The sequence below is a fragment of the Bos indicus genome, chromosome 20 (genome assembly GCF_029378745.1).
Source record: "Bos indicus isolate NIAB-ARS_2022 breed Sahiwal x Tharparkar chromosome 20, NIAB-ARS_B.indTharparkar_mat_pri_1.0, whole genome shotgun sequence".
NCBI lineage: Eukaryota > Metazoa > Chordata > Mammalia > Artiodactyla > Bovidae > Bos > Bos indicus.
The window spans coordinates 3,698,484-3,725,599 of record NC_091779.1 but is presented as its reverse complement, the minus strand read 5'-3'; the positions used below and the strand labels follow the sequence as shown (position 1 = coordinate 3,725,599).

Below are 27,116 nucleotides of genomic sequence, written 5' to 3'. Positions count from 1 at the left end.
CAGAGTACTCAAGGGAAGGAAGAGACTTGGAAGAATCCTCCCACCCCCACTGCTCGGATGAGATTCAAACCTTACTAGAGAGAGGACAGTTATGGCCCGCTGGATGGTGAAGTTTGCTGAGGTGCTACAGGTTGGGGCTGGTAAGTAGGAAAGTGCCTGCTAAGGTGCCCCTGAACTCACTGCAAGCATTCTCTGGATGTTCCCACCACACGCGTGTGCGTGGGTTCTGCGTGGGTTCTGTGCCACATTTGCTGCTGTGCCACAAAGGCAAGAAGGAAAAGACTATTCTGGAACAGGGAAGAGAAGACCCTTCATTTGGCTGTTTCCCTCTAGGGCTCTCTATTGACAAAGTTAAGCACTGTCAGCTGGCAAATATTTACAAGGTCCCACTCCAGTATTTCAAATCATGGAAAGGAAGGGTGGATTTGGAACTGAGAGGCTATAAATTGCTAATAGGCACTTACAGGTTCTGCTACAGAAAAATGCATGTATTTGATTATGAAATGCTGTCCGAGACCCCTTGGGAGTATCATGTTATATATACAGTATGTACATCACACTGCCTTTGTAGAATCTGAACAATTCTGAATATTGAAGCATATCTGGACCTCAAGGTTTTGGCTGAGGGATCATGGACCTGTATCAGTTTGTTTTTGGCATGTCATATAAACCCCAAGGTCTTCTGCCATTGTCTATGACAAATCTACTTGCCAGTTGCCATCAAGCCTGAAGAAATAAAAAAATATGTAAGTACCTGAGTTCTTGTTTGAGGAAAGAGCACAGTGATAGGTCTTGGCTCAGCTTGCCTCTTATATAGCTTGGGAATGATTTCTATCATATACACAACTTTTTCATCTCACTGAGCTCCTAGAATCTGACCCAATAATATTAGTATTTTTTTCCTCTTAAGGTGGGATATGGTTTTCATAAAAGGATAGAAACCTTGAGTTATCTCCATTACAGTTCCAACGCCCAGGGTTTCAAACTCAAATATCTATACGGGTTAAGTGTACAACTTAAACAAGTAAAGCATGCAGAAATAAGGCAACAGGGAGCAGTGGTAACACTGGCAATCTATAGAGTTCATGCTTTACATAAAGAAGGTAATTGCTATTCACGTGCAAGTGTGCTAAGTTGCTTCAGTCGTGTCTGACTCTTTGCAACCCTATGGACTATAGCCTGCCAAGCTCCTCTGTCCATAGGATTTCCCAGGCAAGAATATTGGAGTCGGTTGCCATTTCCCAGGGGATCTTCCCGACCCAGGGATGGAAACTGCATCTTGTAGGTCCCCTGCATTGGCAAGAAGGCTGTTTACCACTAGAGCCACCTCAGTTCAGTTTAGTTGCTCAGTCATGTCCGACTCTCTGTGACCCCATGAATCGTAGCATGCCAGGCCTCCCTGTCCATCACCAACTCCTGGAGTTTACCCAAACTCATGACCATCAAGTCAGTGATGCCATCCAGCCATCTCATCCTCTGTCGTCCCCTTCTCCTCCTGTCCCCAATCCTTCCCAGCATCAGGGTCTTTTCCAATGGGTCAACTCTTTGCATGAGGTAGCAAAGTATTGGAGTTTCAGCTTCAGCATCATTCCTTCCAGTGAACACCCAGGACTGATCTCCTTTAGGTTGGACTGGTTGGATCTCCTTCAGTCCAAGGGACTCTCAAGAGTCTTCTCCAACACCACAGTTCAAAAGCATCAATTCTTCGGCGCTCAGCTTTCTTCACAATCCAACTCTCACAACCATACATGACTACTGGAAAAACCATAGCCTTGACTAGATGGACCTTTGTTGGCAAAGTAATGTCTCTGCTTTTTAATATGCTATCTAGGTTGGTCATAATTTTCCTTCCTGCTGTTGCTGCTAAGTTGCTTTAGTCGTGTCTGACTCTGTGCAACCCCATAGATGGCAGCCCACCAGGCTCCCCCGTCCCTGGGATTCTCCAGGCAAGAACACTGGAGTGGGTTGCCATTTCCTTCTCCAATGCATGAAAGTGAAAAGTGAAAGTGAAGTCGCTCAATCGTGTGGGACTCCTAGCGACTGCATGGACTGCAGCCCACCAGGCCCCTCCGTCCATGGGATTTTCCAGCCAAGAGTACTGGAGTGGGTTGCCATTGCCTTTTCCAACTTTCCTTCCTAGGAAGCCCCAATTCTATTTAACCCCTGCATATTGCTGCCATGCAGATCCAATACAACCAGATAATCTAATTTTTCAAGACAAGTTAGAAATTCAGATTTGAAAATGTGGAACTGTTAACTTGAAACAATAAAAAAGTGCAGGACACACATATATAATGGGGGTTCATATTTAGTTTGTGATTCCGACCCTAGCCCTTTGCTAGCTCCTGTGGCAAGTGCTGATATTTTAAAGGTCTTGATTGGCTGTTACATTAGTGGGCCCCAGTGAACCATGCCTCTGAATTCACAACCTTGTATAGGCCCTTTCCACGCTGACTCTGGGCTTGGCCATCTGGCTGGTCTTAGCCAATGGAATGTGGGCAACCAAATCTTGGTAAGCATTTGCTCACTGGGGCTTGTCCTCTTGGAAGCTAGTCACCATACAAAAGCCTGAATGGTAAGAAGCTGGTAAAGAGAGGCCCTGGAGGATGAGAAACTGTTTTGATGAGCTCTCAGCTGATTGCGTTCCCATGAGTAACCGCAGCTTAAACTACGTAGGCTCAGCTGAGTCCAGTTAACCCACACAATGTAAATAATAATAAAGCGCTGTTATTTTAAACTACTATGTCTTATGGAAGCAACCTAGATGTCCATCAGCAGATGAATGGATAAGAAAGCTGTGGTACATATACACAATGGAGTATTACTCAGCCATTAAAAAGAATACATTTGAATCAGTTCTAATGAGGTGGATGAAACTGGAGCCTATTATACAGAGTGAAGTAAGCCAGAAAGAAAAACACCAATACAGTATACTAATGCATATATATGGACTTTAGAAAGATGGTAACGATAACCCTGTGTGTGAGACAGCAAAAGAGACACTGATGTATAGAACAGTCTTTTGGACTCTGTGGGAAAGGGAGAGGGTGGGATGATTTGGGAGAATGGCATTGAAATATGTATAATACCATATATGAAACGAGTCGCCAGTCCAGGTTCCATGCGCGATACTGGATGCTTTGGGGCTGGTGCAAAGGGACAACTCAGAGGGATGGTATGGGGAGGGAGGAGGGAGGAGGGTTCAGGATGGGGAACACACGTATACCTGTGGCGGATTCATTTTGATATATGGCAAAACCAATACAATATTGTAAAGTTAAAAAAAAATACTATGTCTTGGAGGTGGTTTGTAAGATGCAATATGTAACTGAAACAGAGGTCATTTATTTTAACCCCTTTATTCTACTAATGAACGTCTCAAGGCTCAGAGAGGCAAAGGGTATGGTGAAAATAAGACACCAAGTTAGCAGCAATAACTTTCTAATTCTGTGCTCTTTCAGTTCCTTCAGTGGAAAGCAGCAGATAAGGACTATGAAACTCAAAATCTACCTGCACAGAACTTTACACTGTGTCCTGCCTGCATATAAATTACTCTAATAACTTAATCCTTGGAAATGGAACGATTTCTAGGTCATCTAGTTCCTTCACTTTACAGGTGCAGAGAATGCAAAACACTTGAGAAAGGCTGACATTTGGAAGCCAGCCTGATACAATTGGACGGGTAGTGATGCAATTAGATGATAAATGTGGCCGTCTTAGCTAGGCTTTGTGTTCCTCTGTTAAATATAATTTCACAGAACAATTAACGTTAGACAAAGCCATTCTGTGACCATGACAGATCAATACAAAAGCAATACCACTCCTTAATTACATTTGAATACAGATAAAACATATACATTGTCCAAACCATAAAAAATGACCAAACATCCCCCAACCTGGCTAATGAGGGACTCCTGCTTCTCTACCAATTAGAGTTTTAGACTCATTCTAGCATTCCTTCTTTCTAGGTAAGGTTTATTGGGATACCCAGAGAATTTCCCCACTTCCTGACAGCATCTTATCCAGAATAAAGCCCCACTTCCTTAAACCCTCTTCCAAACCACCTGACAACTCCTTCTGAGATGTTCTACAGTTCTTCACGGTATGTGTCCTCCCTTCCTGCACCCAGTAGTAAACTCAACTTGCTCAGCTATCGGTGTGCCCTCGCTCCCCTTTGGTTAGAGGTACTGACAGACTTGACAAAGTTCACACAGAGCTGAAGGCAGAATTCACTGGAAGGCGTCTCCAGCTGTATTCCTTCTTAGCACCTGTCACTCCTGCGATTAATGCCTGTCTTCCCCTCACTGGAATTAAGCTCCTTGAGCAGAGAGGCCTTGTCTGTAAGGTTCAGAGTTGAATTTCCAGTGCCCACACTGGTACCCAGCAGAGGCTGGAAGTTTAAAAACGTATTTTCTGAACAAATGAATTAAAGGGGCTCAATATACACAGATTCCCTTTCATTTCTCAGTTCCTCCCGGTACGTGGTGCATATAGACCATAAACCTTCTCTTCCCCTACTAACTTTCCTAACACTCACTTCTAGGACGCCTCTACTGTCACAGCCTACCCGTCTGCCTGAGATCCTCCCGTTCGTTGGCCGCTCTCCCACGCCTGAGCCCCACGACCACCCCCTCCTTGTCGCACGTCGAACCCACCTGTCGCCCACACCTCACCCTATCCTAAACGCTAGCGGATCAGCAGCGCCGCTACTTCAGCGTCGAGTGGGCGCTGCAGACATCGAACGCGCATGTGCGGAAATCGGTCGCAGTATCTCTGACAAGTGAAGAGTTGCCTCGGAGTTTCGGTGCCGGTCCGGGTAGCCTCGGGCTGCCAGGAAGTCGGGGGAAGGTAGCCGGAAGGAGAACCCGAGAGCAGGGCTTTCTGGGACATGTAGTTGGGGCGCTGCCCAGGCCCTACTTTGAGAGAGCCCTTAAGTCTTCAGGTTTGCAAGTCTCGCATTCACAGTCCAATGCTGCTCTCCGCTCCGAATTCCGCTTCGAGCAGCTGGGAGAGAGTGGCCTGCTGTCGGACTCTGGTCCCCACAACGCTCTGCGGGGCCCGCGGCGCCTGCCGGGAGCTGTAGTCCTCGCTCTGCGTACTGCGTTCGCCGAAGGGGAGGGCGGAGCTGCCGGCGGCCCGGGCGGGCTGGCAGCGAGAGTGGGTGCGAGAGCCGCCTCCGCCTCTGCCGCCTCCGCCGTCGCCTCCTCCGCCCGGGCCGTTCGCTGCTGCGCGGGGAGAGCGAGGCGGGGCCGCCGGGGCCGCCATGGAGCCCGACTCGGTGATTGAGGACAAGACCATCGAGCTCATGGTGAGTGCGGCCCGCTGGACCGTCCGTTCTTCCGTCCTACCGGCCCCGGGCGGGCCTGCCCACCTCAACGTCCGGCGCGAGGCCAGCCTTGGCCCTTCCCTGCTGCCTCGGCCCGGACCTGGGCCCCCCGCCTTGCCTGGCCTCTGGCCCGGCGCGGTTCCTCCGGATCCCTCGAGCTCGCAGGCCGGACCTGGCCCGGCCCCCTCCATGCCACTCGGTTTTCCTCCCACCCTCCCTCCCTTCTATCTCCGGGCCCGTCCCTCGAACGACCCTCGCTCGCTCAGGCTGTGGCCTTAGCTCACACTCACTCTAGCATCCCGTTCCCCCTTTAGAAGGTGTTTTTTTATTCTTCCCTGTTTCTCCAGCCCAGGCCTGCATCGCTCTTGCCAGCCCCACTCAGGCCGAGTGAGATGGTGATGGGAGAGGGTACAGAGTAGATCGACAGGGCCGTGGCCTCCGCATCCCGGAAGGGGTCTCAGCACCCTCGTCTCGACCTAGGGCTGTATTGGTGCCGGCATCGGCCCTATAGGGGAGGAGGTGGAGAGCTCTGGGGTTGGAGGCTGTGACCGAAAAGGGGCCTCTTTCCCGGCCCCCTGTGGTGTCCGGCTTCTCGGACAAAGGGTTTCCTACTCGGCCGAAAGAGATGTTTGCAGAGCAAGGCCCTAGGTACTCTGGATTCCATCTCCCTGGAAAGAGAAACTGTAACTTCACGTTTTCCTCAGCTGCTTTGGGAAATTGGGGAGGAGGGGGGAGGGGCTGTCCTCATCACTGCCGCCAGTTCTTTCTTCTAGAAAAAAAAGGAGAGGGGGAGCCTACGGCCCAGGGGAAGCGATCTCTCTTCTGTTTAGAAACCTTTGGTAGCCAGGCCAGACTCCCTGAACCCACCAACACCCCAGCCCCCTTCCGCCTTAGGACTTGGATCCAGAATGGGTTTTTAGAAACAGGACCACGAGAGAGTGGCTAGTGGAAACGAAAAATTTGCTACTTGGTGGATGATTTGGCGCAAAAAGTAGAATATGGCAGCTGTTACTGCCAGTTTGAACATTAGGGAAATCAAACTGGGCTCTGGAGAGTTGGGAGGGGGAAGTCTTTGCCTCAGCAAATGAACATGCCCAGGTTTTCTTCCTGTGGAAACCTTGACAGTGCCTTTGTATCTCTCCAAACAGTAAGCTCTTCTACCCTAGGGTTGAGAAGAAAGATGAAAGAATCTACTTAACACAGCAAAATGTTTTCCTAGCCAGATTTTCTCCAGTGTGAAAATGTTTATTGAGTCAGTGATTCCACTGGGTAGGGTCGGTGACATCAGAGCTACTTCCCCCATTTAATGCTATAAATAATAAATGGTGACACTGAAAGTCTGCTGGATAGCTGCATGGTTTCTGTGGATGATGGTGTCTGGGGAGTTGATATGCATGTTTTAAAAATGGAAGTACAGTAGCGTAAATACAGAGGCAGCTTAATATTTGCTGTCCTTTGCATAATTCACTGCACTTCTCCAGCAGTCTTGGAAATTAGAGGGCAAAAAAAAGCTCTGGTAGTTTCTGATTTGTGTGTGTGTGTGTGTGTGTGTGCACACGAGCACACGTGTGGTTGCTTTCTAAGGGATACTGATACGAGTTTTTATTTGATTTTCACTTATTAGGTAACTTGTCAGTACAACTTATCAAACTTTTGTAATCAAGCTTTTGATATTCTGCAGATTTTGTAGGGATTATTTTGGTAAAATATCCTAATGGAATTACACATATAGTACATAGTACATATTCTTACATATGTACAATACCTGTACTTACAACAGGAGAAGTAGGACATAGCAAAAAATTGTAACTTGGTATCTCTTTGAAATTGGCTGTTAAATTCTCCTTCCATTTTCATTCATTTAAAAAATAACTAGGGACTTCCCTGGTGGTCCAGTGGGTAGAACTCACTGCGGAGGGCCCTGGTTCTATCCCTGGTCAGGAAACTAAGAATCCACAAGCTGCACAGTGCAGCCTAAAATAAAATAAGTAGAATGTTTTTTTCAAAAGAATTAAAGTACAGTGTAATCCATTTAATGTCTTTGAATGGATATGGAAAAAAAAAATTCTTCCTAAATATAACTGGCTTTCTGTGTGTTTTGATTTTACATGATTGTACTTGTCTGATCTGAAAAGATATTTCAGACTTTTCAGGGACATTATTAAGTGGAATTCTTAGAAAATTTAACAGAGAAGACTTAATCAGGTAATCATCTGGATCAGTTTTAAAAGTGGCTTTTCATATACGGATTGTGATATTCCCTCAAAGGGCTACCAGTTAAGACTCTTACGCATCTGTTTCGTAAACATATATGTATTTATTTTAGTGTTATAGATAGCACAGATACTTAACAACTGATTTAATAAATCCAGGATCAGGAGTAGGAATGATAATGCCTTAAAATCTAATTGCACGTGGCTTTCTGTATTCACTGCATTTTAATTACAGTTTCCAGAACTAGATTAAAAACACTTTTTACACTGGTTTCAAAATAACATGATGAAAGGAGTGGAAGGGGTTAAACTGACGGTATTTTGAAAGCCTAAAGCATGAAATATTTTTAGATTTTTATGAGTCAGCTTCAGTACTCAAATATTTGTGATTGTGCTGCCTGTACCAGTTCGGTACTTAATGGTTAACAGGGTAACTTTAAATTGGTATTCCAGAGTGTGCTCTATCAAAGAAAGGAAACAGGGTTTCACCAATTTCTTAATCTTCATCCCTCTACTTTCTTTGATTTTCATTCCTCCTTCCTTTTTTTCTTGCACTTTTTGAGTTTCCTAGGAAATAAAACTGGTGATAGAATAATTAAATATTCAAAATATAACCCCCGTTGTTACTCCTACGCCTGCCTGTGACCAGGTTCACAAAAAGTGCCTCTCCAGCTGACCTACCTCGTAGGTAGGATTCAGTCTTTAATATAGACTGTAAACTCTTGATTGAGACAACTGAATTTATAATTCCTGATGGTGAATAATTTAACCATCAGATGACTTTCATGGCCTTATATTGGCCCAATACATACCTAGTTTGTGGGACTGCTTCTTAAGCTTCTGACTCTGGTTTTCAGTTCAGTTGCTCAGTCATGTCCGACTCTTTGCAACACCATGGACTGCAGCACTCCGGGCTTCTCTCTCCGTCACCAACTTTGGTTTTAATTAGCCTTAATATTACTGAGCTAGACAAGGAGTAAACCATTTGGAAATACACAGAAGTTCACCAGGCTTTGTCTAGTGTGGTGGACTTCACTGGGAAGAATGAAAGCTGCATTATGTATCACATGATATTTAATGCTTGAATTAGAAGTATAAGTTGTGCTCAGGCCCTTATTACTAGAAAGCATTCTCAGACCTGCTAATTGGAAGAAATGATCATTAGGCCTGCCTGTTAGAAAATAGCAAAAGTTAATGTTAAAGGTTTGGGAAGGGTAATCCTGCCTCCTCTGTGGGTGTGAGAGTACCCTTTACCCCCTTTACTCAAGTAATGGGCAGTTTATCCTCTGTTGTTAGCTGCTTGGTTCACTTCTTGGCTAAGTGACCTTAAGTGAATCATTTCCCTTCTGGTTACCTCTGAATGGCTATATTACTTGTTGAATGTAGTAACATGGGTAAAATACATTGGATCTCATTAAGAACTTATAATATCAAATCTATTTTTAGAGCTGTTGAAGTACAGACAGGCCACAAGACCAAAGAGATGAAAGAAACTAAATGACATTATTGGAAGTAATTATCTTTTGTTCTTTTTACATCTCTCCCCCTGCCCCCTTCTAGTCTTTGGCTTTCTAAGTGAAATAGTGGGATTGTTTAGTGGCGCCTTTAAAAAATTGGGTCTTTGTCACCATCACTTATCCTCATTGCCTCTAGCCGTGTGCTGCTTTACCAAATGCAGATTAAATAGACAAAGGCTTAAGTAGGGTCCAAATGAAATAAATCACATGCTATTTATAGACCTCACTGACTGGCCTCAAGAGGCTTGTGGCTCAAATATTATCAATTTTTAGTCCTGATTTTGGAGTAGGTTAGATGTCCTTTCAGATTTGATAAGGATAAACCTGATCCTGCTCGCACGTCTTGGCACTCTTGGCCCCTGACTGCTGTCTCCTGGAAACCGAGAGAGCTCTGTAGCACAGGAGGATTGCTAGCCCATTTCATAGGTTTACAGAACAGCACGTGTATTCCTCTGAGTAGTTATGTTTGTTCCTATGAATTTTAGAAACAGACTTTCCTGCGCTGTGAGGAGCCTGGGATCTTGGCTTCCACCTGGTGATATTTACAGTTAAAGGGAAAGAAAGCATTTGAAGTCCTCACTATTCAGATTCCTGCCTCCCTTCCAGCTTTTTCTTCTCACATTCCTCACTTATTCTATATTCCAGCCAAAGTGTGGAGGACCATTGTTCTTCAGATTTCCTTTGTCAGCACTGATATGAACTGACCTAAGCCCGTGTCTCAGGCTACTGATATTAATGGGAAGGACCTAATAGCTCTCCAGCCAAATTGATTTAGGTGAGATCTCAGCAATCCTCTCTTTCACCCATGTTGATAACGTCCTCTTCTCTCCTCTCAGAACACAACTTAGATACCTCTTCTAGATGTCAATTTATATTATGGTGGCAGATATAATTTTGTTTTTGTATCGATAGCAATGCCTACATGATAATCATCGTTAAATGAATGAGTGCTGGCACTTTGGATTTATCCTGTGGCACTTGGCATCTTCTGCGCTTGTATTAGAGTTTCCTGTTTGTGTCCCCTGTTAAATGATAAACTCCTCAACAGCGCCTTCTTGTAGAAGGTGTTCAGTAAATGTTGAGTTGAGCTTTCCTGTTGGTTGCTTACTTGGGTTATTGCTGTCTGCCTGTATCTTAGCCATCTTCTTTTCTGGAAATTCTCACCTATATCACTAATTCTCATAATGACTTGTTCCTAATGCATATGGGACTTACCAGACCTTCCTGTGTATCATGGAAGTTTGATCATGTCTAAAGCTGATTGTCCTTTGAATCCTTCACTATGTTTAGCGCTTGGGTGTGCAATAGATATTGATTTAAATTAATGTTAGATTTTTTTTTCATGCTATGAAGCCTTTTTAGCATTTCTGTTTGATAATTCTTAAGACAAGTGGGGATAGATAGGGGAGAAAGACTGCTAAAGGGAAAAGAAGGGTGGTATGTGTTGCACAAACTTCTGTTCATGGACATTTTAACCATTATTTACAGACTCTTAAACATATACAAATTGAATTATATACATCCCAGAGCGTGGGTGATAGCAGAATATTGAGGAAACCAAATTCCTTTTATATCTGTTGATGTGAACTTGCCAAATGGTGATAAGTTCTAAGGACCTGTGACCTTAGAGACACATGATTTAACATAAAGGGCATGGGCTCTAGGGTGAAACACCTGAGTTTGTATCATAACTCTCACTTGCTGGCTGTGTGACCTGAAGAAAGTTAACCTTTCTCTGGTAAGATTTCACTGTGTGTAAAAATTAAAAAAAATGCAGGTATCGCTTCAGTGTTGGGAGGATTATGAGAGATGTATGTGAAAGGACCTTGCAAAGACTTGTCTCTCAGCAACTGTCTGCCAAGCTAACTCTCCCTGCAAGTACAGGGACCGTATTTTGTCAAGTACAGTCAAGACAGATGGTGTGAGAAAAGTTTTAGTTTTTGTCCCTGATGTGTGCATGTACTTAATTGTGAAGCTTTGCAGAGGCCTAAAATTCAGTTGCTTTTAGCCATGCATTTAATGAGGCTTCTTTGGGGAAAATGATGAAATCATACAGAGTCAATACTGCCTTGGAAATCTGGGAAATACTCTTTCAATTACTAAGAACTACCAATTAGACATAATTAGACCTGTACTGTTACGGAGAGAACCCACTTTAACCCTGTTTTACGTTTCCTGGTAGAAGGAGACTGGTAATTGTTCATACTAACACTGAGCATAGTGATTTATGTTTGATCAATTTAGTTTAGCCAAGGAAATTAGAATTTTTAAATTCTTATTCTTGTTTGCTGGTGATTTTGACCTTTAACAGAGTAAGCGGTGACTGGATACAAGATTTCCTCCTGAGTTCTATTGTTGTTCATTGAATTAGTTGACAAAAGGGGAAAAACCTGTTGGTCAAGAATGTGCTTGTTACCCTCAGTTCAGTTTCTGCTGATCACAGTTGCCTAACAGGAAGTTTGTAGGCAAATGAGACACCAGCCAGGTAGACCTGACAGTCCAGTAGGGTATCTACTCTGGATTTTATTAACAGAAGTCAAAGATTGCTGAGTCCAGTTATGTCAGCAGGAAGCATTTTTAGGAGATTCCCTCTCAGGGTTAGTCAGCAATGAAGACCTTCACAGAATGGAAAGCTGTGAAGTAGAAACTGTGGGACATTAACATGTAGGTGGAAAAAAAGTTTGTGAATAGAGAGATGTGCAAATACCTAAGTACTATGAATATCGAAAACTGTTCTCTAAGAGCAAACCACTGGTCCACGGAAGAAAAAAAATTAAGTGAGAACTCTGTTAAGAAAAAAGAACCCAAGTAATTATTATTTCAGAGTTAAATTGAGAACTCTTAACCAGTTTTGGGAACTAATGATAAAATGTGTTTTGGTTCTGTGAAATGATTGCTTGGGAGACTCAAAGAGGAAGGGGCAGAGGACGTGAAGAACTTAATCCTTACTATCCTGGTCTGACATCTGTTAATCTTTGTTTCTCTGGCGGAAGGCCTGCCACCAATTAGGCATTCAGTAAATGTTTATTTGAAGGAAAGAAGGGGAAGTTAACTCGCTAATGGAAGAAAAGGCCTGATGGTGCAGGAGGCTCAGAAGTGAGTCTGTTAGTCAGATTGTTTGTGGCTGTGTTTTGGTTGTAGCAGTGAGTTACGTGCTTTGAAAATCAGACTGTACTGCTCTAGCAGGTAACTACTAGCTGTAGCCCACTAGCATTTTTTGTCAAAATTGGGTTTGTAGTTTATTAGGCTCTAGACTAATGAGAAGGGCTTGAGCGCTTACTGTTTGTGATTTAAGTTGGGGGTTTTAAGGTATTTCTACCTATTTGCTATGAAGAGGTTACTCTTAGACTGGTACTTCAGTCACTTCAGTGCTTTGCCAGTACATGAAAAACCAGAACATCTTTAGTCTTTGCCTGTGGACTATTTATTGACCAATCTTGGAATTCAAGAATTCTTTGGTTTCAGCTGGGGTTGGGATTCTGTGTCTTTGTCACAGACACATCTTTGCCACTAGGCACACAGGCTGCGTGGGCAAGGGTATAAAATTCATGTTGTAGCCTTAGAATTGCATGAGTTTTTGATATTGAAGTGCTTTTAAGTGGCAAGATTAAGGGAGTTAGCCCTCTCAGGATGGCTGAACAAGTTCAGTTGTATTTTAGTTCAGCTAGGCTGAAATACTTATTGTTTTGTATTTTTGTGGTTCTCTGTTCTGACATCAGTTAGCTTAGAGCTTGGTTTCTTCTGCCCCAGGAATCATGGTCTTTTTGGTCCTTGGACTTTGGAGGCCACCGTATTCTATGAAAAGGGCATGGGCTCTACCACCTAGTGGATGTGGGACTTTGAGCAAGTTCTTTCTTCTCATATTTTTAAATATGAGTAGTGAATGTAAAAGGCCTGGTCCATTAGTAGCCCTTCAGGTATCATGGTCACTTCAGGAGCATTTTGGCAGTAGTATGGCAGTTGAGGAAGTAGCAAATGTATGTGCAAGCAGCTTCACAGTCTTTGGATTTTTAACTTTTTATCTGTGGCATCCTGTTGAATACCTTTTCCTGTCCTCCTTGTAGTTTGCTTAGAATTTATAGTCTAATTGTAAGAGTTGGTATGGTAATAAAAGAATGTTGATATAAAGTGGACCGGGCTGATGTGTTTAAAGGTGTTATCTAGTAAATTGTTTATTATGTTCTTTCTTTTCCCTGGTGTACCCAGTGACTGGCCATTGTGGGGGATTGGCCTTTACTGAGTTAGAAGTTCACTCTTAAAGTTATGTCACATGTTTTGAAATGTCCTATATTGTAGCTGAGAGTTTAAGATTTGAGTGATGTGTAGATGTCTTATGTGTAGCAAACTTAAAATTTTTTGTTAGGTGCTTAAATAAATTTTTATTAGGAAATATTTGAGCCTCCTCCCCTATTAATTATGACTGACAAAGTTTCTGTAATTGTAGAGGAATGGTTTTAGGAAATGGTTAAAATTCATTGTAGCTGAATGATCTGGGACAATTTATATGGATAGTAGAGGAAATTTTTATCATGTATTTGGAAACTGCATACTTGTCATGACTGAGTATTAATGTTAGGGATGCTTCCTTCTTTGTTTTGTGGAATTTCTTGTCCATCTCTCAGCACAGAGGTGAGCAGTGCTCCTGCACACCCTCTCGTATGAAACCGCAGACTCAGGGCTTGTACCTTTTTTCTGTGCTTCAGATCCACCACTCCGTTGACCCCTCCTTCCATTTCTTGGTGGCTGTCCTTTGCCACTGGTGCCATGGTGGGTGTATGGATTGCTTTCTGTCTTTCAACAGTTACCGAAGTGCATGTTTGGGATTTTGTTGAAGAAAGCTGGATACAGTAAACGGACAGAATCTTGGAAGCTGCTTGACTGCTGTCTTTTCTCAGACTAGTCTGAAAGGGAGTGCCCCCATTCATTCTGGATTGGTGGATCTGAAGTACAAAATATTGTCCAGGTAAGCAGTTACCTTGTATTGTTTTCTTATGTAGAACTCGACTCATTGAGAGAAACTTAAAATTCCTTTACTTCTTTTTCCAATATAATAGAGAAAGGAAAAAAATGTTAGATATTTATGTTTAGTGTTTATGTTTTGGTGTGGATTAGCTGGGTATTTGCTGGTCAAAACTTTGTTTCAGTGTAAGAAATGTAGTTATTTTTATTAAATAGGCCCAAAAGGTTTGTAGTCACAGCCTAACAGGAAATTCAGTTCAGTAAACAAGGGACTTTTTTTGAGGAATAAGTTGGAAAATAAGGGAGACAGATGATTATTTTGTATTATCTCATGATTTATAGTTATTACCTGGTCAAAATAATTTTTGTCTTTACTATGTAAAGTAGTGGTCTTTTATTCTTAAGACTCTTGGAGAGTCTTCTCTAATTAGCTACTGTTTACAGAGCAGCTACTAAGTACCAGCCACTACTGTAGGCTCTTTGCACGTTTTTCTTATTTAGATGGCCTGTGCTCCGTGTGTATTTTACAGACAATAAGATGAAGCTCTTGAGTTTAAGTAAGTACAGTAAGTACAGTGGCAGAGCCACTTCCAGCTAGTGAGTGGCAGAGCCAGGCTCTTAAGCTGGAGCCTGTATGTCTCCAAAGCTCTGGCTCTTTCCATCTGGCTACATTTGCTGAAGTTTGCACTTAACTTCAGGATTTTCATATTGTCTGTATACCGTTAGAGCAAGGTGTGGTTTTCTCCTGTGGGGTTCCACTTGGAGACCACCTGACGGGTCGCTGTTGGGTGTGATATTTTACTTACATCTGATGCTCTCTCTTCTTAATGAAAAGATTAGAAGATCTTTGGTCAGTTTATCAAGTGAACCTAAAGCTAACTTAGGAGAGGCTGTACGTTTAAATGTCAAAATGTGCTTTATACAGGGAAGTATCATTTGGTCTAGTGAACTCAAACCTGTATCTTCTCAGTTCGTCCTTAGTTTTCATTGGTTATTTAAATAGCTCGGTAGCTTATTATATAGACTAGTTTTGACCTGTGGTTTGTCAGTCTTACAAGTAAGACATTTTCAGGAAACTCATGACTTTTTCTGGTGTTTAAGCACTCCAGAGTACTCATTTCCTTTAATCTTAAAAAAATTCTTTATCATAGACTGACCCTATGGCTTTACGATCCTTCTTTTATTTTATTCCTTTATATTTGTTGATATTTCTTCTGGGTGAGCATTTTTCACGTTTCCACATGGAAAGTGAAGAGCTTTCAGGATGCTGATGCTGATAGTAAAAGCAGTAGCAGTTAACATTGGGCACTTACTCTGTATTGAGCACAGTTCTAAACACTGTGCACGTATAAACTCATTTTCATGGGAACCCGGTGAAGTCGGTACCCTTATTTCTACTTTGCATATGTGGAATCAGAAGGCTAGAGTACTTAAATAACATATTCAAGGCCACATATCTAGTAAGCGCCAAAGATGAGATATGAATCCAGGCAGTTTGGCTTAGAGAATGTGCTTCTAATGTCTGTGCCTCAAGTTTGTGGAGTATCATCTAGTGATAAAAAGAGGGGTGGAAATCCTGAAGACTAAAATTGTGTATTCTGATTCCATGAAATCATTACAAAGGGAAAGGAAACAATTGTTGAGTATCTATTTTGTACCTTCTGTAGAAGATAGTCTAGCTCTAGGATTCTGTGTCAGTCATCCAAGACTGTCTACCAGGCTGTTTCCTGAGAGGACTCACAATAGGGTGAGTTTAAGGTTATCTTCCAGAACAGTGCTGTCCAGTTAGAACTCTCTGGATCGTGGAAATGTTCATTATCTGTGCTGTTCAATATGATAGCCACCAGCTGCATGTGACGCTCTGTAACTGAGGAACTGGATTTAAAATTTTAATTTAAATAGCCACAAATACAGTTTAGAACTTAACTTCAATCTTATGTCTGATTCTGGACTTAACTCTTAGAAATCTAATCTTGTCAGCTTGCTGAAAGCCAGTTCCTTATCCCATGGTTGGACTTACAAGACTGATATGTAAAATCAGAATTCCAGTTTATTAATTTATAATGATATGTGCATGTTGGTGTGATTAATGTAAACTTTTCTGATTGGTAGATTTGCTTATTAGGTCCTATTCAACATGCCAGTTTAAGTTTTTCAAATAAGAAACACTAGTTAGAAGGACCTGAAAACTCAAGCCAATCAAATGGTTTAGTTAGCATGGACTTGACCAGGGAAGTGATATATTTGCTGACCTGAGACTGAGATGACCTCATTCATCTTTTACTTTAAGGATGGATGATTTTTCTGTCTTCTTGCAGCTTCTGTGCTTGCTTTTACTTCCCATATCCTTTTCTGATTATGGCATTCATTTTAGGCATGTTAATACATTCAGCTTGAATGCAGTCTTGTCTTACAGATCTGGGAAGCTCTTTGTTTTCCTTAAGGCACTTCTATCACTGTTAGGATCCATTTTGTGTTCCTTTTTGTCTCTAAGAAGGCAGTTGAGTTTTCCTTGCTTCCCTGAGGCCTCTTTTTACTGAAATACACTTACTAGCTCATTTAATTTGGTCCTATAGTGTGGGGGTAGAATAGGAACACACTCATATAAAAACGCCTGACACATTCTCTTTGTATTGGTTCATGCTATTAAATGGTCTTGTTTTTAGCTCACTCTATCATTGTTTTGGGACTTGTTCTTGAGCCTTTTGTTCCTTAAGTAGAAAGAGTGGTGTAACCAAATTTGCATTTAAGAAGTTAACTTTTCAGGTGTCTGCAAGATGGATTGAAGTGACTCAAGGCAAGGGGTCTAGTTAGTTCAAGTGAGCAATGATTAGGTAAACCAAAGCATTGACAATGGGCATGGTAGAGGTGGGGTGGACTTAAAAGAGACGTAGATGGTAGGACCTACAGACTTGGGGGTTGGCTATAGGAGTAAAAGATGGATGTAACAGGAATTTTAGATTTTTGCTTTGGGCGCCAGAATGGATATTTGTTCTCTTTTTCAAGATAGGGAAGACTAGAAGAATAGACTGGAGAGTGTGGAGGGATGAGAAAGGAGTGAGTTCAGTTGTTGTTCAGTGAGTTGTTCAGTGGGTGAATCCTCTAAAAGGAGAAGTATCTAGTAAGAATATTGATTGGGAACTCACCAGAGAGAGCAGAGAAAGAAAGGTTTGGGGATTTTTATTTAGCCTCAAGTGGTGGCTAACTTTATTTAGTGGAATTAGAAGATTAATAAATGGGGAAACAAATAGATGGGGAAACAATGGAAACAGTGACAGACTTTATTTTTCTGGGCTCCAAAATCACTGCAGATGGTGACTGCAGCCATGAAACGAAAAGACGCTTGCTCCTTGGAAGAAAAGTTACGACCAACCTAGACAGCATATTAAAAAGCAGAGACATTACTTTGCCAACCAAGGTCCATCTAGTCAAAGCTTTGGTTTTTCTAGTAGCCATGGATGGATGTGAGAGTTGGACTGTGAAGAAAGCTGACTGTCAAAGAATTGATGCTTTTGAACTGTGGTATTGGAGAAGACTCTTGAGAGTGTGGACTGTAAGCAGATCAAACCAGTCCATCCTAAAGGATATCAATCCTGAATATTCATTGGAAAAACTGATGCTGAAGCTCTAATACATTGGTCACCTGATGCAAAGACCTGACTCACTGGAAAAGACCCTGATGCTGGAAATGATTGAAGGTGGGAGAAGGGGATGGCATAGGATGAGATGGTTGGATCATATCACCGACTCAGTGGACGTGAGTTTGAGAAAGCTCTGGGAGTTGGTGATGGACAGGGAATCCTGGCGTACTGCAGTACACTGGGTTGCAAAGAATCGGACACGACTGAGCAACTGAACTGAACTGAAGATTAATAAGAGTAAATAAAGATTTGAGGAATCTATATCTGTGCCTGGAAATGCTAATATAAAGAAACGGGCTACAGCTCAGGTTATGATGTTGAACAAGAGGTGTTACTACTCTTTTTTCACACTGATCTGGGAATTCTGACAGCCTGTTCCCAGTCTTCACATTCGTCCCTTATGTTTGGATTGTGGTATTTTTTCCACTGTAATGATTTATTTCATTCAAAGAGATACAGTTTTTGAAATGTATTTTTAAAGAGCCATTTTGTCATTACACATCTTACCTGTGTGTTAGTCACTCAGTCGTGTCCGACTCTGCAACCCAGTGGGCTCCTCTGTCCATTCGTAGATTTGTCAAATTCATTTTTTACATCCAATGACAAAAACAAGGGGAAATTAACCTAAACAGTGAACGTTCTGGATTAAGTGTGAAATGGGAAATGGAAATTTGCTCTTCTCTCAACCTGTCTCAGTTCCTGAGTGCTTCTCATATGGCTGTGATAAGACACATTTCTAACATCACAGCAGGAGGCCTGAGTAGAAACCAGCTATTCAGCGTCTACTAGTCAGTCAGTCGAAGAAACAGCAAACTGTTCAAGTGCTTGTGTGAAAATTAGCTGTGTAGAAATAATTGAGATGATGTGTTGGTCCAGTGTGGCATATATTTAAGAGATTTTTAAGGCAGATTTTTTCTATGTGCTATTTTCATCTTATGCACAGACTTTAGACTGTAATTCTCAGGTGAGCTATAACTCCACTGTAATTAGGCTTTGATCATGAAAGCATGAAGATATGATGATTTCATCATAGCTACAATCAATAGTTATCAAAAAGCTTTTTTGAATATATCGTGTATGTCTGTGTTATAAGGTGCAAAAAAGAGTATTCAGTAAGAAGAAAAGTTTCCCATTCTCTTCAGTGTCAGCTTCTCCACCATCCCAAGGGAAAAAAAATGCAGGAAGGCAAGTGGTTGTCTGAGGAGGCTTTACAGATAGCCGTGGAAAGAAGAGATGGGAAAGGCAAGGGAGAAAGGGAAAGATATATCCAACTGAATGCAGAGTTCCAGAGACTAGCAAGGAGTGATAAGAAGGCCTTAGATGAACAGTGCAAAGAAATAGAGGAAAACAGTAGAATGGGAAAGACTTGCAATCTCTTCAAGGAAATTGGAGGTATCAAAGGAACATTTCGTGCAAGGATGGGCACAGTAAAGGACAGAAATGGTGAGGACCTAACAGCAGAAGAGATTGAGAAGAAATGGCAAGAATACACGGAAGAACTTTACAGAAAGGGTTTTAATGACCCGGATAACCATAACCAAAGGTGTGGTCACTCACCTAGAGCTGGACAACCTGTAATATGAGGTCAAGTAGGCCTTAGGAGGAGAAGGCAATGGCACCCCACTCCAGTACTCTTGCCTGGAAAATCCCATGGACGGAGGAGCCTGGTAGGCTGCAGTCCATGGGGTTGCTAAGAGTTGGACACGACTGAGAGACTTCACTTTCACTTTTTACTTTCATGCATTGGAGAAGGAAATGGCAACCCACTCCAATGTTCTTGCCTGGAGAATCCCGGGGACGGGGGAGCCTGGTGGGCTGCTGTCTGTGGGGTCGCACAGAGTCCACACGACTGAAGTGACTTAGCAGCAGGCCTTAGGAAGCATTGCTAGGAACAAAGCCAGTGGAGGTGATGGGATTCCAGCTGAGCTATTTAAAATCCTAAAGGGTAATGCTGAATATTTATTAGAAGGGCTGAAGCTGAAACTCCCAACACTTTGGCCACCTTATGGAAAGAGCTGACTCATTGGAAAAGACCTTGATGCTGGGAAAGACGGAAGGCAGAAGGAGAAGGGGCGGCAAAGGATGCCGGTTGGAGGGCATCACTGACTCAATGGACATGAATTTGGACAAACTCCTGAAGGTAGTGGAGGACAGATGTAACCGGTGTAATAGCATTACACTGTTTCTAAACTGGTTGCTTTTTAAATTGTTCTTTTATTTTTCTCATAGCTTCTTCTTATGAAGAATTTAATTTATATGAGAGTTGAGGAAAAAACAGTACAACAAACACTTGTATACTCTCTCCACCTAGGCTCAACAGTTACTAACATTTTGCCTTATTTGAATCACTTCTCTGCTCCCACCTTGGTCTTCCCTTCCCACCCTCTTCCCTTTTGTGTCCTCTCCCCAAGTAAGCACTCTTTTATGTTAAACAATTTGAAAGTACCTTGCAGACACTATACCTCACTCTAAATATTTCAGCATGTACCTTTTAAGAATAAAAATAACCTCTCCTCTCTGAAAGCCAACACGCACATAATACATGTACCATGTATATAGTATATATCTCCATATTACAACCAAATATTAAATATAGTCATATGCATTTTATACATAAAATAAAAACCACAAAAGCTATTTTTATCTGAGAAAATGAAAGTAATTCAATAATATAATATTCAGTTAAATTTTTCCACTTGTCCCAAGAATGTCTTTTCGAGCACACCTTCTTTAAAAAAACAAAAACCAGGTTCCAAGCAAAATAACCCCTTTGTATTTAGTTATGATGTCTTTTTAATTTCTTTTCATTTTAACAGTCTCTCTGCCCTTTTCTGTCTTCTGCGATTGACTTTCTTTTTTTTTTTTTTAAGTCCAGTTCAGTTGTCCTGTAGGATGTGCCACATTCTTCACTTGTTTGAACATTTCCTCATGGTGTTATTGAGCTTGCTTTTCTAGCTCCTGACTTCCTGTAAACGGGAAGTTATATGAGAGGCTTGATTGCAGCTCATTTAAACATTTTTGACAAGAGTGCTTCATCACAGGTGAAGTGTACTTTGGGTTGAGTCATGTCGGGAGGCACCTCAAATGACAAGTTATCCCATTATGAGCTGGGCTAAATTTGATGCTTTGTCTAAGGTGGCAGCATTCACATCTCTCCATTAAGGTACAGTTTTATCATCTGTTATTAGAAAGGACTCTATGGAATAATATTTCAGTACCTTGTAAATAACCTGTTACATTATAGCCTTTCACCCTGTGGTTTCAGCTTCCTGAGCCTGAAATCATTTATTACAATATAAATTACAAAATTTTGGCTTTCTGTCATTTCGTCTGTATTTATTAGCTAGCATTCACCGAGGCCGTCCCTGTTTCTCCTCCTCCCTTTTTGTGTATCACTGTACTCTTCATAGACGTTTATTTATTCAGTGTGTTAATGGTCAATTACAGTCTTTATGGGTGTTCACATTTGGCTAATAAGAGCCCCTCAGGGTAGCTCCTGCTTCCTTTTCAACGTGAGTCCATCAGTTTTGGTGTGCTCCTTGGTCTTCTGCTTTGCCTACATATCAAGAATCAACCATTTCTCCAAGAAGCTCTGGTTCCTTTTAGTGGAGAACGGTGTTTAGAAACCAAAATCAATACTATTGGGTTTTGTTGCTTCTAGATCTTTTCAATAGACAGAACTAAAATATGTATTTGAAAGAATCATGGGTTCATGTTAGTTCTGAATCAAAGTTAATATTACAGGGATATTTTTCTGAACCTGTTAGCCTTTTAATTTTCAGAATCCTAGGGATCATACTGTGTAATGGCCATCTAGTTGAAGTACTAATTGCCATGCATATAGGCAGATAAATAGCTCTATTCATTAATTATTAAGCACATAATCAACAGGTTCTGTTTGATCATGTAGGGAATACAGAACAGCATCAGGTGTATATCTTGTTTCTAGAATCTTGCAATCTTTTATGTTAAAAACTGTAGTACAATGTGAAAACTGCCAAGGATCATGAAAAGTGGATATACACTTTTGTGGAATACACTTTGTGTGGAAGCTAGAAAAAAAAGGAAATTCTATAAAGGACAATTTTAAAAGTTATCCTTTGAGGCCTGAGCAAAGTGGATGTGGATGTACTGGGTTGGAAGAGGGATTTCCTAGCAAAGGTGAGTGAGTGAACAGTCGTAGCTGGTGGGCTGTAGTGCGTGCTGTCTGTCAGGAGGTACGAGTAAGTGGTTGTGTGGACTCTTGTGGTGTCGTTTGTGTGAAGGAACTGAGGTAGATTGCAGATGCAAAGAGATTATAATCAGGTCTGGGGTTATCCTTTAGGTCAAAAGTTACAGACAAGTAGCCTGTAGATAGAGATCCACAGATGTAATTTATTTGATCCACATAGATTTTTAAAAATTGAGACATTTCTCATCAAAACACTGGTTTATCTGAAAACTGGAGCTGAGTCATGGCTGCTTTTTTGAGCCAAGGCTCGTCCTTTCCGGTTCACCACAGCTCCTGTAAGACTTTCTTTTGAACTTGTCCTCCCTGTAGGAAAGGAAGGATGAGAGAGTAGTGGGTGTAATGGGAGATGAGAGGTGACTTGAGTTTGAGCAAAATCCATGCTTTAGGAAGATCACTGTGGCAGTCAGCTTGGAGGATGCAGTGGAGCAGGGAGACCAATTAATAGACTGTTGTAATGTTTCAGGGAAGAACTCACAAGATAGTAACAAATGGTGCAGAGAGGAGGAAGTAAGACACTGTAAACGCAGAACGGGTAGAGGGTATTGATATGAATTTCTGTCTATGTATTGAAAAGAATGTAAATCAGACTCTTAAAACATGAAGTCCAGTTTGTAAAAAGCTTTGTACACATAAATCAGTATCTGGAGGTTTCTGGAAGTTAGCCACGTATTTTTTAATGTATTGGTTAGTTTTGGAAGACAGTGGTAATAGTTTCATCCATGGTCTCTGTGTTTAGTTTTGCTGTATGCACAATAACATGCTTCACCAAAGCCTCTGATACGCCTTTATTCCTGAAAGTTGTTTGTAAACTTTAGGGAACTAAACTTCCAAGCGAAATATTGGTGATGCTGGAACTTCTTTTCAAATGCTGGCTGCTTGTATTTAGTTTTCTCCACAATCTCAGCAAGAATTTAATCAACAGGGTAGTGAGTCAATAAGGGATTGCACCGTAGACTTAAAGTTGCACCTTTATTACAATCTTACATGCTGTTAATAAGTATTTGGGCGTCTCCCCTGTCTGGTTAGGGCGCGACTCTATCCAGTCCTGTTGGCAGTGGCACTGCCCCAGATACTTAGTGGCGCTGCCAGCTCAGATAACCTGAGGGAGGTGGGCACGAAGAGCATGGGCTTGAGGAGCCTGGGAGTGAGAGTGATGTACACCAGTGGGAACCACACCTGGGTACTGTGTAAAAGGCTTCCAGCTTCAGGGTTGAACAAAGATTGGTTACAGGGCAGCTGTATGTGTATGTGTGTGTGTATACACACACACACACACACGTGTGAGTATTTAACTTACAAAGAGTATAGAACACCAGTCTTAAGTGCACAGCTCAATGATTTTCTTTTTAACATAGGTATGTACTACATTGTGTAACCACTACCCAGATCAAGATAGAGAAGATGCTAGAGGCCCTTGAAATAAACCCTCCCAGATGTCTATTCTGGCCTTTTTTTTTTTACTATTGTTTACTTATGGCTGTTTTTGGATTTTACATAGATCGAGTTATACAGAATGTATTAATACATACTCTTATATTTCTGCCCCCACCCCCATCATGTCTGTATCTGTGAAACTCCCCATTCTGTTGTATATAACAGGTTTCCCCCCTTGGTCCATTAATCCATTGTGTATATAGTTCATCTTTATTTTATTGTTGACACATTACTTGGCTTGTTTCCAATTTTTGGCTTTTATTATGAATAACATTTCTAAGGTGAACATAAGCACTTGGGTCTCTCAGTTATAAAATGCCCGGAGTGAAATTACTGGGTCAGAGGATAGGCATGTATTCCGTTTCAGTAGATCTGTGGAGCTGTTTCCCAAACCCTTCTGTCCATTTAGATGCCCTCTCTAACGTGGAGCACTCCAGATATCCCCTTGGCTTTGCCAGTCCTTTTCAGTTTAGCCATTCTGTTCAGTGTGTATGGATGTCTACATTGTAGTGTTGTTTTTTTTTTTAATCAACTTGCTGCTGCTACTGTTGCTGCTAAGTCGCTTCAGTCGTGTCCGACTCTGTGCGACCCCATAGATGGCAGCCCACCAGGCTCCCCCGTCCCTGGGATTCTCCAGGCAAGAACACTGGAGTGGGTTGCCATTTCCTTCTCCAATGCATGAAAGTGAAAAGTGAAAGTGAAGTCACTTAGTCGTGTCCGACCCTCAGTGACCCCATGGACTGCAGCCTTCCAGGCTCCTCTGTCCATGGCGTTTTCCAGGCAAGAGTACTGGAGTGGGGTGCCATTGCCTTCTCCGTTAATCTGTACTCATTTCAGGTACACTATTTGAGTTTTGAAAACTGTATACACTTACATAACTACTACCACAGTCAAGATAGAACATTTATACCCCCAAAGAATTTCCCTCATTGCCATTGTCTCCTCAGCAGCATCCTTGGCTGCAGGTCGCCTGCTTTCTGTAACTGTTGGTTACTTGTGTGTGTTTCAGAATTTCATATAGGTGAGACAGGTACAGCGTGCATATACTACATGTATTCTGACTGTGATTGGCTTATTTTGCCCAACATGTTTTTGGGATTCTTTCTTGTTATATCAGTTGTTTGTTCTTTTTCATTGCTTAGTATTGTTTCATTTTAAGAGTATACAACAGTTTTGTTTATCCATTCTCCTGCTGATGAATATTTGGGTTGTTTCCAGTCTTTGGCTGTTAGTAATAAAGCTTACATGAACATTTGTGTTCAAAGTTTTGTTTGGACATTTCTTTTCTCTTGGGTATACCTAAGAGTGGAATTGCTGGCATAGTGTAGATGTATGTTTAGTTTTTCAAGGAACTGCCAGATCTTTTCCTAAAGTGGCTGTGCATTCTTAGAGTTCCTCTGACAGTGTATCAGAATTCTAGTTGCTGTATATCCTCGTCAGCACTTGATACTGTCACTGAATTTTAGCCATGCTGATAGGTGAGAAATAGTATCTCATAGTGGTTTTAATTTACACTTGTGTGGTGACCCAAGGATGAAAGAGCAGATAAAACCAAGGAGGGTCTTGGAATGCAGAAATAGAAAAACCAGACCCTCGTCCTTCCCTACCCCAAGTTGTAACTTTTAATGGATTTCAGGCCCTCCTGACCAGTATACCTGTCTCCACTCCTACCCCATAGGGAGAAGGTATTTGCCTTACTCTTTCCTCCACCCAGTATATGTGCCTCATCCAATCAGCAAATGACCTGCAAGACCCCATCCCGCTCTTTGTACCCTGGGTATAAAAGTGGAGTAAGGACCCCTGTTCAGTGTCAGTTCTCCTTTGAGCTGGCCTGCTGTTCTAACAGCGTCTCCCACTCTAATAAACTTTATTTCCCTCTCATTCTGTCTCATGTCTGGAAATTCTTTTCCAGCCTGCTCCCAGACCACGACAGTTTGCTCAGTGACTAATGATGTTGAGCATTTTTTCACCTGCCTGTCAACCAGTTAGCTATTTTGTCTAGAGACATGCCTGTTCAAATCTTTTGACCCTTAAATAAAAATTGAGTTGTCTTTTTCTTATTGATTTGTGGGAGTTCTTTATAACAGAGTGGAAATGAGTTCTTTATCAGATACACATATTGCAGACACCTCTTGTTCTGTGGCTTTTCCAGTGTCTTTTGATGGGCAGAAGTTCTTAATACTGATGAAGCCTAATTATTTTTTTCTTTCGTAGTTGGGCTTCCATGGTGGCTCAGATGGTAAAGAATCTGCCTGCACTACAGGAGACTTGGGTTAGATCCCTGGGTTGAAAAGATCCCCTGGAGGAGGGTATGGCAACCCACTCCAGTATTCTTGCTTGGAGAATCCCCATGGACAGAGGAGCCTGGCAGGCTGCAGCCCATGGGGTTGCAAAGAGTCAGACCTGACTGAAGTGACTAAGCACAGTTAATCATTTTTTTCTTTCATTGTTACTGGTTTTTGTAACTATTCCTGTTTATGAAAATTTTGCCTGCTCTAAAGTCTTAAAGATATTGTGTCTTCTAGACTTGTAATGGTTTTACTATCTCAAAATGATTGTTTTCTGTGGTTGAGATAAAGATTCATTTTTACTTCCCATGGTTATCCAATTAGCCTAGTACCATTATTTACACATACATTACAAAACTATTGAAAAACTGTTGAATAAGAAGTCTATTTATTTTTACAGAAGTAATCCATATTTATTATAAGAAAGTTGAAAATAAAAATTATGTAAAATAAGAAATAAAAAGAATTAAAAGTTCCCCTTATAACTACTGTTAGTATTTGATATACTTCTTTGCCTTCATATACGTATTTTTTTCCTTCATATACATATTTGTATGTTTTGAAACATACAAACGTATGTTTCAAACATTTGTTTTTCACATTAAAATTAATTTGCAAACTGCCTTTAAAGCTCAACAATATTTGTGACATCTTTCAGAACCATCATGTATTTCTTTATAATTTGAAGGGGTGCCTAATATGCATGGATATTCAAGTGGATAACTAGTTAAACTACTCATTTATTAGACATTTAAGTTATTTTTAATTTATAGCAACTTAAAACTGGTGCTCTTTCTTGTAGTTTAATCTTTGAACAAATCTGTGTTACCTTGGGGTAAGTTCTAAGAGGTGGAATTGTTGGGTCAAAGAGTGTACACATTTTTAAGAGCAAGTGCATTTTATACAGTCAAAAGTTTTACCCACTTTCTCCTGTTTATATGAACATGACATGTCACACCGACCATATTCTATGAAAGTGCTGTTTTCTTCATGTTTATGTTGTTTTAAGGTATTAATAATTGTTTAAAATCCCAATTTGGTTTAAAGAATTTAAAATTTTCTTTAATTACTAGTGATATTGCACATATTTTTCTTATGTTTATGGCTATTAGTTTCTTTGTGAAGAAAGAACTGTTGAGGTTGAGCTGTAGTTCTCTTCTGCTGATTCTCCATCCAGGTGCATTTGGGGAGTGGTGGAAGGAAGTCGCCAGGAGGAGCTTCTGAGTTTGTTGTGGCCAGGCCATTGCTGCTCTTTTGTGATTGAAATGGCCATTTTCATGGGAAGCCAGCTGCTGGAGCGTTTGCGTTACTCAGCACACTGTCTGCAGCTGGCTTATGCCAGGTCCCTGCTCTGGCTTGCCCTGGCTGCAGGTGCCTTTATGAAGCACTTCAGGACCTGTCATTCTGGCCTCACTGACAGCTTCAGGGACACTCGCTTCTACTAGCCTTTGCTGCTGTAGCTAGGAAGTAAGGTTCTGCTGGGAATTTCTTGCACTTTTCAGGTAGA

General features: G+C 41.6%; 1 protein-coding gene across 6 annotated transcripts in view; it reads left to right on the top strand.

The window, feature by feature from the left end:
* The first annotated feature begins 5,116 nt into the window (after window positions 1-5,116).
* FBXW11 (F-box and WD repeat domain containing 11) overlaps window positions 5,117-27,116 on the top strand; it is a 131,519-nt gene continuing 109,519 nt past the window's right edge. For 4 of the 6 annotated variants that reach the window (XM_019982813.2, XM_019982810.2, XM_019982809.2 and 1 more), the window contains exon 1: window positions 5,118-5,308. In XM_019982813.2, the coding sequence (XP_019838372.1) occupies window positions 5,264-5,308 (45 nt within the window). In that variant the 5' untranslated portion in view covers window positions 5,118-5,263. Of the gene's footprint in view, window positions 5,309-13,857; window positions 14,020-27,116 lie in introns of all 6 variants that reach the window. The other 2 variants (XM_019982812.2, XM_070774518.1) reach the window with 2 other exon arrangements.